General features: G+C 43.0%; 1 protein-coding gene across 1 annotated transcript; it reads right to left on the bottom strand.

Moving 5' to 3' along the window:
* Positions 1-1178: 1178 nt before the first annotated feature.
* Positions 1179-19391, bottom strand: LOC141429866 (uncharacterized). Its single transcript, XM_074090427.1, has 21 exons — positions 19241-19391; positions 16501-16731; positions 15401-15742; positions 15055-15123; positions 14211-14229; positions 14088-14123; positions 13097-13126; positions 12673-12725; positions 10959-11108; positions 10223-10380; positions 9756-9862; positions 8998-9110; positions 8537-8633; positions 8072-8184; positions 7452-7529; positions 6824-6946; positions 6232-6375; positions 5410-5591; positions 3270-3402; positions 2394-2511; positions 1179-1246 (listed from the first exon to the last, which is right to left on the bottom strand). The coding sequence occupies exons 1-21, from the start codon at positions 19331-19333 to the stop codon at positions 1191-1193; spliced, it is 2445 nt and encodes an 814-aa protein (XP_073946528.1). The 5' UTR covers positions 19334-19391; the 3' UTR covers positions 1179-1190.
* Positions 19392-19733: the final 342 nt, after the last annotated feature.

Raw genomic sequence — 19733 nt, 5'->3', positions numbered from 1 at the left:
CTGGTAGGTATAGTTAATCAATATATGTAAGCTACTTAATGTATTCATTATACTTCTAATTATATGACCCAAATTCACCTAAGCTGCTAATTATTTTTAAGTCTTCTATCACATCAATTGTGTATTTATTGTTACCAAATAACTATTTATTCTATCATTTATTCACCTAAATTAATAATTGTTTTCTTGTTTAAGTACTTTTAAGTTTCTCTTAATTCTATTTGAGTATGCCAAACTAACAGATTACACCCTCTCTGCCACTGACGACACGCTGTCGTGGCCACGCATTTGTCATGGTGATAGAAACCTGTGCGATAAACATAGCAAGTTCCAACATTCGATATTTATAAGTTAATAACTATATCAGTAGCTACATAAGAAACTCTATTTATTTAAATTATACTAGAAGGCCTGTAAGTTGTAAATAGTGCTTGTCTGATAATGTAAATTATTTATTTATTACAAATTAAACAGTAATTGAAATAAAGTATTTGTTTCATTTATGTGAAGGTGCAGGAGGGCAGGCTCGGAACTTTACCATATATGTCGCAGAAATGTAGCTCTGGTGCACGTTTAGTAGAAACAAGATAAAATTATCTAGTTTATTTATTTGAAGCCGTGGTGGCCTAGTGGTTTGACCTATCGTCTCAAGCAGAGGGTCGTGGGTTCGAACCCCGGCTCGCACCTCTGAGTTTTTCGAAATTCATGTGCGGAATTACATTTGAAATTTACCACGAGCTTTGCGGTGAAGGAAAACATCGTGAAGAAACCTGCACAAACCTGCGAAGCGATTCAATGGTGCGTGCGAAGTTCCCAATCCGCACTGGGCCCGCGTGGGAACTATGGCCCAAGCCCTCTTGTTCTGAGAGGAGGCCTGTGCCCAGCAGTGGGACGTATATAGGCTGGGATGATGATGAGTTTATTTATTGATATGGACCTCGGAAAAATAACATCTGTACCAATCAATTAGATACATAGTCAATCAAATAATATAAAAGAACCAAGAAAACCCGTATGTCAAAATGTCCTCCGATAATGTCCTCATAATTAATTGGAATGATGCGTGTTCCATCAATGAAGTCGAGTGGACTCTGGGTACACTAGGACCCAAAACAGAGTATGGCAAATTAAATAATACGAAAAAGAATAATACATATTTATTAAAAAAAAAAACAGATACAAAAAAAAAGTTACTCCTTTTTTGCCGTGTCCACGACTGCTGCGATCTTCGTACGGTTTCTTGCATCTGTTAACAACATAGATTAAATAGGTTAAAAAAACGGTCGAAGTTGATTCACAAGAACAGACACAAATGATTTGAACGAAAGTAATGTCATTTGTCGCAATGTAATTTAGAGCCGTATTCTTATACAGGGGGCTCGTAATATTTTAATAATAATATTAATATTTTTATTTCGACCAACATAGGATCATAGTACTTTGTAAATAAGTAAGAATTTTTTATGAATTTTATTCAAGATTTTTTTTACAAACGACAGTCGAATATCCCATAAGGAGCTTTTTATTTCACACACAGAGACAGTTTATGAAGGATTTATAGCTATATTTCGAAGATATTACACGGGTTTTCAGAGATTTAAATATATTTTCACTTCTCATGCTCGTAAAGTTGGTGTTTATGCTGGATCTAGGCGACATTAAATGACTTTTTATGCACTAGTGCATAAAATAAAATCTTCGTCTAAGACCAAGGTAATTAGGTGTCAACAGCCACAAACAAAAAAGTTTCTTTATATTTTTTTAATACATTTTTTATTGATATAAAACTAAAAATCAATCAAAATAAATCACTAAAACTGAAAAAAATATAATTATATAGTAATGCATGAAAAATAAAATTTACGTAGTGAGTGAACAATTGTTTTTACTGTTGCTATTTCATTTCCTCGCCATCGAAGTGAAAAGCAGGGTAAAACTCGAGCATTAAATCCATTTTCCCCTCGACGTGTCTATCCACCCTCGCCGTACCGCCTCGGGTGGCTATATGAACGTTTTGGGTAAAATGGCTCGTTTTATGCTCTTGTTGTACAATCTACTATTTTTCATGAGAGCACGCGCACAGCAGCTCGTATCGAATCGTTGCAAATTGAAAAGAGTGGTATTTTAAAACAACCGCTAGAGGCGCTGCTGTTGCATAGAAGTCACACGGTTGTGTGACAGAGAAGACACGATCTACACGTGTGCATGGGTGAAAAGAAGGGAGATAGGGATGATTTCAAGTGGCTACAAACTAATTCTAAATTATTTAGGGTATATCAACAACGAAACCCAACAGTGATTAATTCTTCAAGGTCCACAATACGAGTATATTGTCTCGTGTGATTTTACTCGCATTGTTACCCGGCTTAAAGTGTCGTAAAATCCTAGTTGACCTTTGTTCTGGCCGTCCCCGGCGCCCTCGTCGGGCGTAGCGGGCGTCCCGGGCGCCGCCCTCCCCTCCGGCGAGTTGCACTCCAAGCAGGGCTGCATCTCTGTCTCCATCTGGTACAGCTGCAACGCACATTCAGACAGTAGATGAAATACATAATAGCAACATAAAAAAATTAGTAACTATAACTCAATCATTTTTGCAAGCTTTTATTTTAATTGCACAGTTCGTTCAGCGCAATCGGATACCAAGAAGTGGCCGAAAAATAGTATGCAAATTTTAAATTTAGAGCAGGATCAACTGTACTGTTAATTTATAGATAATGGACCGTTCTCAATTACATTTAAGTAAAACTCCCACACTCTTGATAATTGCAGTGATCATACACTTCGTAAATAATTTAATACTTTTTGTTCCCGAATCAACCTGTATGTATTTTTCGACCACTTGTTGGTATCCGATTCCGCTAAAATTTGGCATAAGTCCTTCTGTAAGTCCGGTGACGATACAGTAATGTAACAAAGCGATATCACAATAACCTAACCAACAATAAGTTGGAACCCCCCCCCCGACTTTGTCACTTCAAAGAAACCGATTTTTATGAAACATGTCCAAGAACCATTGCTAGAAAACCTGCTTTCAAATAAAAAACAGCATTCAAATCGGTCCACCCGTTTAAGAGCTACGGTGCCACAGACAGACAGACAGACACACTTTTTGCGTCGGTTGCTTTTACTATATGGCGCTAGGAGTGGTGACACCCGCAACTCTCGCTGTCATCGGTCCACCTAGTGGGAGGTGGGAGCCTGCTGGTGTTTGGTAGTCATCAAAATCCTGGCCTCCTACATCTGTACAGAGCAAGTGAGGAGTAAAACTTTACCCGTCCGTCGGCCCCGACGCCGACATATTTGCTGACGGGCGTTTCATGCGCAGGCGCAGCGCCGGCCTGCGCGCGCTTCGCGAACGTCAGCAGCGTGTGCGACCCGCCCACCCAGCGGCGACACATGTGCGTCCTGAAAACACGCCCGTAGCAGCATTAGGCCTCGTACTATACTTCGTTTTTTTTTAGCATTAGATAGAAGGTTAACACTTTTGATAAATAAGTCACAGCAAAAATATGTTTGCAGGTGGTAGGACCTTGTGCAAGGTCCGCCCGGATTGCTGCCACCATCTTGCTCGCTAATCCTGCCGTGAAGCAGCAGTGCTTGCACTGTTGTGTTTCGGCGTGGAGAGTAAGACAGCCGGTGAAATTACTGGCACTCGAGGTATCCCATCTTAGGCCTCTAGGTTGTACTTTTTTTTATTTGTCTGGATGGCAAACGAGCAAGTAGGTCTCTTGATGGTAATAGATCACCACCGCCCATAAACATCTGCAACACCAGGGGTATTTCAGATGCGTTGCCAACCTCGAGGCCTAAGATGGGATACCTCAAGTGCCAGTAATCCAGTAGTAGTAAGTACTTGCTCGTTTGCCATCCAGTCAAATAAAAAAAATGTATCAATTAGCAAGGACATAAATGTAAATACTTTAATAGTTACCTACTGTTTTTTTTAAGTTTTTCAATAAGAAGACTCGTCAAGATTTGTTTACCCTTTTTCTAATGCTAAAAAAACGAAGTACCGTAAACTGCTTTAACTTTGCCCTCTGGCCCCAACATTGCCTGATTCTTAGAGTCGATAACTTAGCACTCTTATAGGTTTTAAGCTTTTACCTACAAGGGAATTATTATTACGGGGGGATAAAAGTTTAAAAACCTAAAGGGTACTAAGTTATCGACTATAAATCGAATCAGGCAATGTTGGGGCCAGAGGGCAATTTTGAAGCAGTTTACGGTATATATGCGGCAAGAATCATTACAGCTTTGGCGTAAAACATGAAATTACGCAAATGAATTAAAATACAGGGATACTATATTCCCAAGAGAATTCTAAAGAAACACCGTGGTCTTCATTTACGTTATATAAAGAAAATTCGTGCAAAATGAGCAGTAAGATTGAATTGTGTGTGATAAATATAAAAAGTAATAAATGTTTTCTCTCTTTGAAAATACAAACTGAAATATAGATGCACAGATAAACCAGAAAAATAAGACCAGCACTGGGAATCGAACCCAGGTCCTCGGTATTCCGTAACGCGTGCTATACCGCATATATGCGTATATATGCGTTCTGATCTTATTTTTCTGGTTTTTCTGTGCATCTATATTTCAGTTTGTATTTTCAATTTAGGTTTTACGGCATGACCGTAAAAGTAAAAATTTGGAATTGAAATAAAAAATACAAAAAAAAGATTCCAAAAAAACTAATCTTAATTTTCTTTCTTTCTTTGAAAAAACATTGCCTATTTGAAAGGCCATAGGCTAAGCCACTATATTACCACGGTTTGATCTTATGCACTCATTAGCTCAGTAGGTGAGCGCCGAAACAAACTTAAATGTCTTCAAACTCGAAATGCTACAGCCCGCGGCACATATGTGTAAAGCTGGACGTTCATTTGTACGCATGTGACAGTCACCCACAACCAATGGGCGTTGACGCTTGCCTCGTGCATTATGTACTTTTGCACAATAACGTCACCGCTACACTTACGTACATGCCGCATGGGTTCTCTAATTTCTCGGCGAATTTTTTTCCCAAGTGATTCGTTCACCAACTTTCCTATCGACGGTTGAAAGGAGAAATTGACTAAGCGACATTGTTTAAAGGCACTGTCGTTTGAGCTGTCTCAAAATTTTCACAAAAATATCGCTTAGTCAATTTCTCCTTTCAGCCGTTGATATGCAAGAACGATCCTTTTTTTAATGTAAGTAGGTACTTCAGGACTGTTATAAAACTAACCTAACCTAGCCTATAAGGTTCTACAAAATAGTCTTGAAACATATCCTGGATAGTTTACAATTTCAGAAAAAAAAATAGTTCGGCCATACGAACAGTTGCGAAATGAATCATTCGGTGAAAGAAATTCGGCGAAAAGAAAAGATCCCATTGCACCTGAGGCACTGCACCTGGGCACGCCATACCTGAGGTCGGGCGGCGGGTCGGGCTTCCACTCGACCTGGCAGGGCTCCCCGACGGGCGCGGGCAGCGCGCCGGGCAGCAGCGGCGGCTGCCCGCTGCTGGCGTCCGCGGGGTCCATCAGCGCCGGCACCAGGCACGCCGCGCACACCGCGCCGCGGGCCAGCTGACGCGTCAGCACCGCCGCCTGGGACAACCAACCATGAACCAAATCAATGTTTTTTCTGACGTCCATGATAACTGATAAAGGTTAGGTCCACTCCACTGCATCCGAAGTCCGAAGAACCAGACTGATGTTTCTCACTCTTCAGGTTGCCCAACACAAATGTTCACTTCACGAAACATGTTTTTGTTTTGAGGGACGAAAACGAGCATGCGCGTCATGTGATGGGAAATGAGTACCTACTAAAAACTCAAGGAGAGTCACTGGTCTGTTGCCGGCCTTTAAAGAAGGTATCATAAACTGCTAAGTACCTTTACCAACTTTCGACTTCGAACCTGAGACCTTTAGGCTCATACTCACTAACCAAACCACTTGTTTTTATGGTGCCTATGGAAAATGCACCTTAAACACCCAGGTCTGTTCGGAGAAACAGAAGAGCTCTTTTACGTAGAGCTTACCCATTAAAAACCGCACGTATTCCTCCATGACCATGACCATTTGAGTATGACCCTTTTAGGGGTATAAAGAGGGTTACTGACATATCAAATATTCTGTCGTCTACAACTAGTTTTCATCATCATCATCAGCCGGAAGACGTCCGCTGCTGACCAAAAGCCTCCCCCTTAGAACGACAACTAGAATGATGTTGAAAAAGTAGTGTTACCTTGGGCTCTCCCAGCACGAGCTCCAGCTTCTTGACCTTGCGATGCAGGTCTTCCAGCTGCGCCGTGGACTCCTCACGCATCTTCAGCAGCTCCATCAGCTCCGCCTTCGTCTGCGACACATCCGACAGGTCCTTCACCGCTGTCTGCAATTATAATGTTTTTGTCACAGCTTTAACTTTGATTCTGTCGAGCTCAACATGACACGGCATGACCATAGTCAGGATCAGTAAGTTTAGAGTAGAACCTTTGGCGAAAGAATAATTAACAACAGGGATCTGTTGCAAAAGGGACAGGGTCTTACTGTGAACGAGATCTTGTGCGTTCTAAACATAAACATGATTTAAACATGATCGTAAGAAAATGATCCGAACAATTTCGGCCTCATTGGAAAACCTTCAGGATACCTTTTAGCAGACGTGTATGTGATGCTCCATCTCCTTCCGTGACCCCTGCTGGATCTATCAGCCCTGAAACCTCATCAATCACATCATCTACTCAACCTGCAGCCCATAGAACATTTATCTTAGCAGACGTTTATGCGACACGCTTCCGCGACCCCTGCCGGAACTATCAGGCCTGAACCCTACTCACCATCCAGACCAGCTCCTGGCGGTGGAACTTGTCGTGGCAGACGTCCAGACGGCGCTCCAGCTCTTTGCGCGCTTCTTCGAACTCCTCCTGCCGCAGAAGGCCCGCTAGCCGAGTGTTATCCGCCTGAATAAAAAATTACGGTCACTCCATCGAATCCCATAAGAAAATAGCCATCAAACCTAGAATTATAAAACGACAATTACGCATTTCGTATGGCGATGACTTATTAAAATGTGATGTGGCTAGTTGCTCCCGCGCTTTCTTGTAATTCCTATAAAGCCTGGATGATGACAGTTTTAGTTGGGTTCATTTCTCATTACTAACCACAATACTTAATTGTTAAATATTCCTCGACAAAGAAAACAATATATTACATTATTATTATTTTTTGTGAAACAGATTTCAAATAAAGCAGTACCTAAAGATGCCGACAGAGAAACATAAAAATAATTACTCTTGATTGTCATACAATCAACAGCAAAAATAGGTGGTAGTGGAAGTGGAACTTTAAATTACCTACACACACTCTCTATGCCAAGATACTACTGTATAGGTATACGCAATTAATGTTGCTTACAATTACAAATTACTCTAGCAACTGAAACTTTAGAAAGGTAAGTTGTCAAACCTTGTCTCTCAAGCCATCGAGGACCTCATCGCGATCCGCCTTCTGCTCGCGCAGCATCTCCACGCACGCCACTAGAGACTGACAAACATACATGTTAGCACTTGACGACCACATGAAGACAAGCACTGTCTAAAATCTAACCAGAAATTTCAGCAGACTTAAGGTTGGTCTGACTGAACACTCCCTATAAATATTTTTCAGGATTACCTATGGTTATAAGGTTCAGTGGCGTGGGCTTCCCCCCTCGCCCCCACTACGCTACGCCACTGATATGGTTATAACGTACAACGATGGGCTCATCCACCGAACCTTTGGAGCAGTGATGCACAGACTTATTAGGACCAGGGGCCACTCGGACAAATCATGAGCTAAAGACGGGCCACAGCAAATAAACACAACTGAAATTATCATAATTTCGCTAGGTTTACACTATTTCGAGACATTAGGTCGTTGGCGAGCATCTACTTACAGCGGGCCGCGGTCTGTGCATACCTGCTTTGGAGGTTCATAGGAAGTTGATCGATGTAGGTCCTGAGTCAATTAGAATTGTCGGAGCGTGCACCCCAGTCTGCTCCCCCGTCCAGGCCTGTCTTGCTATAATGGTCGCGGTCAGCACTCACCCTAAGGTCCGCTCCGAGCAGCTGTTGGAAGCCAGTGAGCGCCTGGTGCCCCTGCATAGTCTGTTCCAGGTCCGCAACAAGTAATTCGTAGCGCTCAGTCAACTCCATCACCGCTGCAATCAAGACCAAACCACATTTCGAAAGCCGCTCCTATTATGTAGTAAAGGCTATAAAAGAGTACTAATAGAACATAAAACCTACCATACCATAAAGCCTACGAGTATTCACTCTAGCCTTGAAGAGCCCTAGATTGTATTTATCCGGAAATACAGACGACGGGAGCGAATTCCATTCCTAATAATTAATAATTTATTTGTAGTTTATTAAATAACTAAACAAATCCCAAGTCCCAGTCCGCACTAAGCCCGCGTGGGAACGACCGAAGCCCTCATTCTGAGAGGCTGTGCCCTGGGACTCTAGCTGGGATGATGAACATGGTGATGATGATGAACCAGTTCAGCTTACCAGCGGTCTCGGCGTTGGCGTTTGCATTCTCCAGCTGCGTTAGCCCGCCGCGCAGGTCGGCACGCATCTGCACCATCTGCTCTTGAAAGCTTTGCATCTAAAAATAATTTAATTGTGTTTTTTTATTGAATACTACTGTTTATTCGTGGCTTTGCGTTAATCATTAGGGATTGAAACTCCGGGATTTTGCAAGTTTTCCGCGGGAATTACATCGTGGTCTTTATTGACGTTGCATTACAAAAAACAGTGCCAAATTTTGTGACTGTGACATTGTGAAATTTTGTGACAGAGCGGATGAGATTTTGAGATTTTGTCTCGATCCTGTGGAATATCGAGATAAATAGTAGCCTATCCCACCTCCATCCATCCACCCAAATCCGTCCAGCCGTTTTAGCGCGAAGCACTAAAACACACAATAAATGTTTTTAAAATGATTAGAGTTAGGGTACAGGAACCCTCACCTGCGTGGTAAGGCCAGCGTCGAACCCAGACAGCTGTTCCGAGTAGTCGCCCACTAAGGAGTAGAGGTTGCTGATGCGTTCGTTCAGCTTCACCGCTACGTCCAACTTTTCCGCTGTCAAATACACACAAAGTTCAAACACAAAGTGAAAGCGACAAGGTAGAAAAGTGTTCGTCCGTCCGCGGCTAAGCTTAGAGACAGTTAGCACTGAAAAACTGCAATTTTGCATGGGTATAATACACAATAACCGGATCAAAAATTATTTTCGTCGCATTGATTCTGTTCAGACCATACGAGATAATTTGTCTTCTAACAAATAAAAAAAAAGCTGTGCCATTGTTTGTCTTTCTTAATGTAAATAGATAGATAGTAACTAAAGAGTAATAAAACTAACAAATAGATCAGACACATAAATGAGAAGCCATGTGATGCACTGAAGAACAGGCGCTGGCTCAGCATTGTGCTGCGGTAAGCCGCAGCGCTGGTATTCTGCCAGTACCCATACCGAGTAAGGACGCCGACCAACGTGATAAACTCAGCGCAATCTCGTCATCAAATGAGTTTATCTCACTAATATTAAGTACAGAAAAATTAAAAATGTCACTATTTCCCATACAAAAAACTTTACTCTGCCACTTTGGGACCAAAACAAGACAACGAAAATAATTTCGACCCAATGACTTGGACAAAGTATAAACACAATTTTGTCCCGACACGAGCTGGGCGTGTTTATCTGTCTGTCTTTACAGTTGCTCTAACCGACAGCCTTAGCGGTGCTGACGGCTCCCTCGGCTGCTGTCGTGGCCTTCGAGATCAGCTTTTGCGCCTCCTTCGTCAGATCCTCGCGGAGACTCACCAGCGCGTCGCTGCGACATAGTTTAGACTTTGAACATGAAACTACCCGGTAGTTTACTACCGTGCGATTTTTAGTGAAACAAACCCGGATAACTCGCGTCTTAATCGAGATTAGCTCGACATGTTTCGGACCCTTATTTTATTGCCATTAACCATTATTATTAGAAGCCATTGAGATTAGCCCGAAACGTGACGAGCTAAATTCGATTCATATCAAGACGTGAGTTGTCCTTGTTAATTTCACTAAATATAGATTAGATTTGCACGTCAAGTTGTTTTACATTACGAGGGGTTACTACGAAATTGAAAAATCGAAGTTCGTATCGTACCGTCCCTCTCACTCTCGTATTAAATAGTGAAACATTACTAACGACAACTCAGGGTGTGTGACGGGCATGGCGGGAGCAGAGGCCCGCGAGGCCGTGGAAGGGCGCGTGGAGGCGCGGGACTGCCGGCGGCCCGCCTCCGCACCGAAATCCTTGGCCGACGGGTGGATGCCCACTGACTTGGAAGCCGTGCTCGGCATCCCCTGTGGTCAACAGTCGACTGTCTCACCTTGAACGTCTCGACGTCAGTCGGCTTAGTTCGTCGACAGGAGCTGAGCCGGTCGACGTCTTTTTCTCTCTTTTGACGTGAGCATAATTCTTTTCCGAATCAGTTAAAGGGCAGTTTAAAAGCTGTGGTAGACTAGTGTTTACCGATGGCCTCTTAAGCAGTGGATCATCATCATCATCACGTCAGCCGAAAGACGTCCACTACTGGACATAAGCCTCGCCCAAGTCGCTCCACTCAGACCGGTCTTGTGCTTTCCGCATCCACCGCGATCCCACGATCTTAACCAGGTCGTCGCTCCATCTTGTTGGAGGCCTACCGACAGCTCGTCTCCCGGTTCACGGACGCCATTCAAGAACCTTCTGACCCATCGGCCATCAGTCCTGCGACCAATGAGCCCCGCCCACTGCCACTTCAGTTTCGCAATTCTACAAGCTATGTCGGTATCGGTAACCTTAGTTCTACTGTGGATATTATTATTTCTGATTCTATCCCGCATGGAAATCCCGAGCATAGGACAGAGTCACGGGCTACATATTGATTTATAGTGCTCACGTCCCCGCCGACTTCAGCGTCCTTGCTGAAGCTGAGGGCGGCGGCGCGCGCGACGGCGTCCTCGGGGATGGCGCCGGCGGCCGCCAGCTGCGTCAGCAGCCCCCCCAGCCGCGCCAGCGCCTGCTCCGCCGCTTGCACTCGCGCCGACACCTGCCACCCACAAACACCACTACAGCAGAGCCTGAGCCATCTAGGCGCCAGGCACCAGGGCGAGTCATGCCTTGATTGATGAGTTTGTATCTGGTCAGTCGCTCCTACTCGTTGATTTTCTTGAATACGTGGTGGCCAAATAAGTTGTCTATCAATTTTTAAACAAGTTCCTATCAAACAAATACAAATACAAATAACTTTATTTCGCTTGAATATGGTCAAGAGGTGTTAATTAAAAGACAATTTGGTTCACATATTTCACCATTGTGGCATGCAAATGTCATAAACAATTCTAGGGTGGTAGATAACATAATTGGCCTGATTTACCTGCATGGCCTGAAAAGTATCCGTAACGAGTAGCCCCAAGCCAAGCTTTAAGTCTTGCTTACATTTGCAAAGTTGTTTCATACCACGACTTAGTCGGCGGCAGCGGGCCAAATTGCAAATGCTCGCGCAAAGTCGAACTTTCAAGTTGACAGACACGTCTATTGCATTAATGTTTTGTGACATGCAAACGATTAACAACTCGAGGGTGCGACCACATATTTGGCTGATGGTACCATGGCCTGCATAACGATGCTGTTAGAGCCTCCGCTGACTCGCGCGGGTGCTTCATTCGTTTCCACCAAGTATGTTACGGAGCTCCGATTCCGTTTCCGTTAAGTCGGTACTTCCGTTTGATATTAAACATCCGTTTCGGTTCCGGTTCCGTTACTTTTGAAACGGAAGTTATATCGGATGTCAATGCTTACCGCGGCAACGACATGAGACCCGTACATCAAAAACAAACAAGGCTAATTATGTAAAGTTTCTGACACTCGCAATCACAATATAATGACAGTTTTTGTATGCGATAATTGATTGTGATCGCGAGTGTCAGAAACGTTACGCAATAGACCCTTAGGTTTAGTATAGCTTAACGCGAGTGAAAGGGACGGTGCGATACGAACTTCGATTTGCAAGTTTCGTAGTAGCCCAACACATTTTCGCATCGCTCAGCTACCATCACACATCTCTGTTCGAAACGATGCCTAATAGAGCAGCAGGGCTACTACGAAACTCTGAACTCGAGGTTCGTGTCGTGCGGTCCCTGTGACACTTATACTATTTAATACGAGAGCGAGAGGGACGGTACGATACGAACTTCGAGTTTCGAGTTTCGTAGTAGCCCTGCAGCGCTGCGTGAGGCGGTTAGTGCTAAAAATCCACGTAATAAGTCACTTTTTCAATGAGCAAGTTAACAATTATGTCGAGTTTTAGGACTTGTAAGTTTAGGTGGTACCTAAGTACAGGGGGCAGCTCGGCTCGGCAGGTGTCCCATTTTAATTTGGCTTTTCACGGACAAGTCCAGCCAAGGGTTAAGGTTAAGGGTTAGCCTCGTGAGAGTACAACCGGTGAAACTACTGGCACTTGAGGTATCCCATCTTGGGCCTCTAGGTTGGCAACGCGTCTGCAATACCCCTGGTGTTGCAGATGTTTATGGGCGGTGGTGATCTCTTACCATCAGGAGACACACTGCTCGTTTGCAATCCAGTCGAAAAAAAATGTAATGATAGTTGCGAACTGCGACAGCGGCGTCACCACCTCGGCAGTGCGCCGGCTGCCCCGCTGCTCCCACTACATAAACAGCGATGGTATTAAGAATGCCGGTCCCTTTAGGTACCACAAACGTTAAATGATACTACACTCTAGTATTTTTTTTTTTATTCGACTGGATGGCAAACGAGCAAGTGGGTCTCCTGATGGTAAGAGATCACCACCGCCCATAAACATTTGCAACACCAGGGGTATTGCAGATGCGTTGCCAATCTAGAGGCCTAAGATGGGATACCTCAAGTGCCAGTAATTTCACCGGCTGTCTTACTCTCCACGCCGAAACACGACAGTGCAAGCACTGCTGCTTCACGGCAGGATTAGCGAGCAAGATGGTGGTAGCAATCCGGGCGGACCTTGCACAAGGGCCTACCACCTGCAGTATAAGTACGTACCAGGTCCACGCGTCGTTGGGCCTTTTTCAACTGCAACATAAAGACGTTATTAAAATAGCAACAATAATTGACGCCTAAAACACTATAGGTACATAGGTACATAGTCAAAATACTACAAACGGGACTTATCACGATAAAACACACGTTACGAGTAGTATTACTGAAATTCACGAAAGTTTAAAATGTTATACTATAGGTACACATAATAATGTATTTAGTTCAAATTAAAAATTAGAAATTTGTAGCTCACGAATGATATTACACAAAAGAGCTATACTTATCAGTTCACTGAACTCGCTCATCGTTTAGCTCACTTGCACAGACCCTTATATTGCTTATTTGCGATGGTGGCTGACAAAATTTTGATGTTAGAAGTCATGATCTTTAAGTTGTCATTTATTTTCAACCAAAAAACATCGAAGGAGAATACAAATTACAAGCATGAAACTGATTTGAGAAAAAGAATAAGAAATATAAGGCAATATTTCTTTTTACGTTTCGTTCTGCAAGCTACTGAGAGTAAATGATACAATATATCAATCTTTTCTTTCGAGTGATTAGTTTTTCCCATCTCTATTAAAAATAACAAAATTACAAAATATGAAGGGTCCACGGAAAGAACATACCTAGTCACCTTTTTTTAAAATTGAGATTTTAATCTCAAAATGTAGAGCTCACAAAGTACTATGACTTACCACTGAATTAAATAATCTGAAAACAATATAAAATCTATTTTTTTATCTTTTAAATAAATGGTAACCATAGTAAGTGTTCGTGATGACTAACTTTCAAACCGCTATAACACAAAAAGTTGCTTAGGTGACTAGACACGTTCTTTCCGTGGACCCTTCATATTGTAGCGGAAAAGCAAAGTCAAATGGTAAGAAAAGTAACAAAGTAAAAAATAAATGATGTGGAGGTCCGCAAACAATCAATCAATTTAGTTTCTTGATTAATATAATAGGTAATGATAATAACGGTGTTTTCTTACCGACTAACACCTTCTCTTTATCAGGGCCTGTGGCTTCTGTATTGGAAACAAACGTATATATATTACTTATTTAGCATCTGTCAAAAGTAGACATACTTCACAAGTACTTGCAAAAATGCAAACCTTTTACGTTCATCCCAGTCTGAAAAAGAAGCAACTTGTTAAAAGATATTCTAGAGGGTTACTGTAAAGAAACGGCCAAGAGTGAGTCTGTCGCGCACCGAGGGTTGCGTACAAATTGTTGGTTGAGACCCCTTTCATTTTTAATTTAATTTTATTATTTGTTATTGTAACAGTGCTGAGCCGTGGTGGTCGAGTGGTTTGACCTATGGCCTCTCAAGCAGAGGATCGTGGGTTCAAACCCCGGCTCGCACCTCTGAGTTTTTCGAAATTTATGTGCGGAATTACATTTGAAATTTACCACGAGCTTAACGGTGAAGGAAAACATCGTGAGGAAACCTGCACAACAAACCTGCGAAGCAAATCAACGGTGTGTGTGACGTTCCCAATCCTCACTGGACCCGCGTGGGAACTACTGCCCAAGCCCTCTCATTCCGAGAGGCCTGTGCCCTACAGTGGGACGTATATAGGCTGGGATGATGATGATGATGACTGTAAAAGCAATTAGAAATGCACATTACGTATTTATACGTTTAAGTTGTGTAATTTCTGTTTTTGAGATACATTCCTGTGAGTGGTGACATTAATAGGATTCCGTCTGTCACCCTTGTCACCCTTCGGGTACGGAACCCTAAAAATGTAATGGAGTTCGTAAATTTTATTATGAACTAAAGCCTGAAGCAAAGCATTCCGCCTTGCGCTAGTGCTCTCTCTCTCTCTACTCCTTAAACACAAAGCAAGACGTGGATGTGTTTTATATCTGTAAATTATAGATATTGAGTGCATAATTTTTATTTCGGGCTTTCAGTCCATAGAGATGTTAACCTTGTATGGCAACTGTACCTACCTTCCCAGGTTTTCCAGCATCCTCTTCTTTATCCTGGCCTTTCTTCCCCTTCTTGCCATCTTTAGTAGCCTTCAAAATCAAAATGATAAAAATTGTTAAAGAATACAGAAACTGCTGTAATTTTTTTAATAGGCACGATTCTGAACATAAAACTACCGTGAGACTCACTCATATTAAATGTAATTGTAACGTATAACTCACGTCTTAAATCGAGTTTAGCTCGACATGTTTCGGGCTATTTCGTAGCCCTTCTTAACAGGAGCACGCGACTCGGCGGCTGCCCGACGCCCCCGCTCCTATGAAGAAGGGCTACAAAATAGCACGAAAATTGCTTTAATTATTTTACCAAACTTGCCTCCTCAGCTTGTGCATCCGCTTTTGCTTGCTCTTTGTCTTTTCCTTTCCCACCCTCCTGGCCTTTTCCTCCTTCCTGTGCCTTCCCACTAGCAGCACTTTTGCCACCATCTTGGCCTTTGCCCTCTGGACCTTTTCCTCCTGGGCTCTTGCCGCCGTCTTGGCCTTTCCCACCCTCTTGGCCCTTTCCCCCTTGATCTTTGCCTCCCCCTGGGCCCTTGGCTCCTGCCGGACTTTTGCCTCCGTCTGCGGCTTTCCCTCCCGCACCTTTTCCCGGTCCTTGACCTTTGCCTCTATCTGCACTTGTGTCCCTGTCTTCGCTAGCTCTCCTTTCCTGTAAAAAATAACCACGTATTTGGTGTAAACAACTCCTTTGGCACTTCCATTTGAAGTGCATATACTGCTCCGTAAGGCTCCGACCATGATATCTACTTCAACAGTAAAAATCATATCATGTGACTAAAATATTTCGGAGCTGCACAGAAACTATCTGAACACGTCTTTACAACCTTAACAATAGTTTACATATCCATAATCCTACTAATCCTACTAATATTATAAATGTGAAAGTTTGCGAGTGAGTGAGTGAGTTTGTTTGTTCCTTCTTCACGCTGAAACGGCTAGACAGATTTGGATGGAATTCGACTAAAAGTTAGTTTATAACCTGGATTAAAACATAGGATACTTTTTATCCCGATATTCAAACGGGTTAGGGATAAAATCTCTAAATAACAACCGCTGCGCTTAGAGTCATGAAAGGTGGTACGTAGACAGCTGGACGTCTGGAATAACATATAGGCTACTTTTTATCCCAATATTCCCACGAGATAGGGATAAAATCTTGAAATTTTAACCCTCTGGGTTTAAGGTCATGAAATTTTGTACAGTTGTTCTTGACACAACCACAATGAAGACCACGATATATTATTATAGGAATACCCAGGGGAAATTTTGTAAAATCCCTGAATTTCAATTGTAACTACCGGATCGAATAGTTTACGCGTAAACTCTAGTAATAATAATAATAATATCGCCACGACGAGCCTCACATATACTATCTGTTAGACAACCTGATACTGACTGGGGTCTTACCTGCCCCTCGCCTTCTTCGTCGATGACTTCAATTTCACGCTTTTTCCCTCGACCCGACCTCTTGGACTCCTCGGAGGTGGACTGCGACGAGGCGGCCTCCCCCTTCTCCCCCTTCTTCTTGGGGACAGGCAGCTCCCCCACCTCGAGGACCACCTTCTGCTCCAAGAGGCGCATCTGACGCGCCAGGATGTGCAGGATCATTTGGATCAATTTGAAGTCGACCACGTTGCCCTAAAAACCGAGCGATCTCTTTTTAACCCCTTACGTAAAAAGCGGGGTGTTATAATTTTTACGCCAATATCTGTCTCTCTGTCTGTGGCATCGTAGCTATCAAACGAATGGACCGGTTTCAATGCGGTTTTTTTCGTGAAGTCGCGACACGCGAGTCGCATGGCAGCTTTATGAAAAGAGAAACGCGCTGTCTACGTCGTCACTAAAACGCGTCGACGACGCGTTTAAAAAACGCGGTGTGCAAAAGCTCTTAGGGTTGCCAGAACAAAGTTTTTACATTGCTACTGCCAAGACTAGCTGCAGGGCTACTACGAAACTCGAAGTTCGTATCGTACCGTTCCTCTCACTCTCGTGTTAAATATATACTCGTAAGTGTCAGAGGGACCGCACGACACGAACTTCGAGTTTCGAGTTTCGTAGTAGCCCTGCGGGTCCTACTCAGCATACACACTGTGCGCAGTGTACTATTATCTATTCTGTGGCAGTGTGCAGGCAACATAGCTCGGAGAACATTATAACGGCTAGGGAAAACGGTTCCCAAAAGGCGAAGATGCAGCGTTGACAACAGACTCTTTGATGTCAGTCCGCTGATCGGGAACAGGCTGCAGAGCCTCGAACACCGACGTAGAGTTGCTTGTCTGTGTTTTTTACCGGATACATTTTCGTGTGTGCGCAGGAATTACATCTAATTCCTCCATCTCCATTTTGCCAACGGGCTTCCAGGCGGTGGGAGCGTCTTCACCCTTATGTAGTCAGTGTTCCATTGGCCCGCACCAAGCGGTTTGCTTCATCTTTCATAATGCGAACTGCTAAGGAATAGAAATCCCTCCCGTCGTCTGTATTTCCGCATAAATACAATCTAGGGCTCTTCAAGGCTAGAGTGAATAGGCTGTTACTGGACCGGTGAGATACACCTTTGGCCTCATCTGCACTTTACATTTACTTAACATCAGGTGAGATAGGGGTCAATCACGGTCAGTTTTTAGGGTTCCGGAGCCAAAATGGCAAAAACGGAACCCTTATAGTTTCTGTCTGTCTGTCCGTCCGTACGCGGCTTTGCTCAAGGACTATCAATGCTAGAAAGCTGTAATTTTGCACGGATATATATATGTAAACTATGCCGACAAAATGGTAGCAGTCAGGGGCAAAGATATCGACACGGCCAAAGTTGCAAAAATATGAATACACGGCCTTAATGTTAAGTGCATAAAGTCGTGTGTACACATATTTTTGTAATTTTGGCCGTGTCTATATCTTGCCCTTGACTGTACAATAAAAAAATTTTTTTAGGGTACCTCCCATAGACGTAGTGGGGTTTTTTTTTCTCATCGAACCCTATAGTGTGGGGTATCGTTGGATCGACTCATTAATTTTTTTGCGAAATATTCAACCTTAAAGTACAAATTTTCATTAAAATCAAGCGTCCCTCCCCCCCCCCTCTAAAATCTAAACCGGTGGGTGGAAAAAATTTAAATCAGGATGGTAGTAAGTATATCAAACTTTCAAGGAAACTATAACGGCTAAGTTTGCTTGAGAATTATTAGTACATAGTTCTTAAATAGCAGCCTAAGGTATAAAATATACCTAAACTTGTAAGATTCCGTATAAAATGCGAAATCCTTAGAAAAATATTACTTGATTATTTCGTAATGGCTACGGAACCCTACTTTGGGCGCGTCCGTCACGCTCTTGGTCAGTTTTTATTTAAAAACAAAGACGGATCGACGTCATCGCGAGTGACGAGCAACCGGTGGATGCAGGGCACATAAACGTTCGACTTTAGACAAAAGTGAGTCTTCCAAATTATACTGTGCTTTTTACGATCGGGGAAAAAACGAGCAGGCGCACCTGATGAAAAGCAATTAACCATGGACAGCACCTACAACATAAATTGAAAACCGGCCAAGAGCGTGTCGGACACGCCTGAAATAGGTTTCCGTAGCCATTACGAAAAAATTAAGTAGTAATATTTCTCTAAGGATTTCGTATTTTGTACGGAATACGAGTATTCCACGTTTAGGTATATTTTATACCCTAGGCTGCTATTTAATTTACTCTTAAAGTACTGATAATTCTCAAGAAAACTTAATAGTTTTCCTTGTAGGTAAGTTTCATCCTGAATTTTTTCAAATTTTTTCACCCACCGGTTTAGATTTTAGAGGGGGGGGGCGCTCGATTTCAATTAAATTAGATTTTTATATTGTACCATTTTGTCGGCATAAGTACACACAAGTAAGTACGGCATATACGAGTATTTGTGCAAAGTTACAGATTTCTAGCAAAGCCGCGGACGGACAGACAGACAGACAGACATGGCGAAACTATAAGGGTTCCGTTTTTGCCATTTTGGCTACGGAACCCTAAAAAAGAATGCGTTGCCGCCCCTTTTTGAAAAGAGCTGGCTCGTTTTTTGAAGATCCCAAAGTACCGGTCCGGAAGTACTGGCGCTGCAAGCTGATTCGAAAGCTTCATCAGTAGACTGCCAGCTAAAACAATATTGTGTCCTTACATCCTGAGGGCCCATAGCCAAGTTGATGAGATCCTCGACGCTCACGAGCAGCGTCAGATCGCTCATGCATGGCTCGTCCAGATTCGGCTTCATCTTTTATGTTTCACTGAATAAAAAGCTGTATAAATTATCAATGAGCAGAGTTATAGGTTCTAGCATATGTCAGGCGCAAGTCAGGCGTGTCAAATTTGACATACATTGCTAGATTTTAAAAAGTCAATGATATGCAATAATCACGGGCAATTATTGAATTCACTACTCCAGTCTCGAGTCGAAAGCTTTAGTAAGATTTAAAATAAAAAGTCTTTATTTGATCTGAGGGCAAGACTCGCAGGTGGTAGGGCCTTGTGCAAGGTCCGCCCGGATTGCTACCACCATCTTGCTCGCTAAACCTGCCGTGAGGCAGCAGTGCTTGCACTGTTGTGTTTCGGCGTGGAGAGTAAGACAGCCAGTGAAATTACTGGCACTCTAGGTTGGCAACGCATCTGCAATA

Source organism: Choristoneura fumiferana, chromosome 7, assembly GCF_025370935.1.
Source record: "Choristoneura fumiferana chromosome 7, NRCan_CFum_1, whole genome shotgun sequence".
NCBI classification, from domain to species: domain Eukaryota; kingdom Metazoa; phylum Arthropoda; class Insecta; order Lepidoptera; family Tortricidae; genus Choristoneura; species Choristoneura fumiferana.
This window is presented reverse-complemented; position numbering and strand designations above follow the sequence as displayed.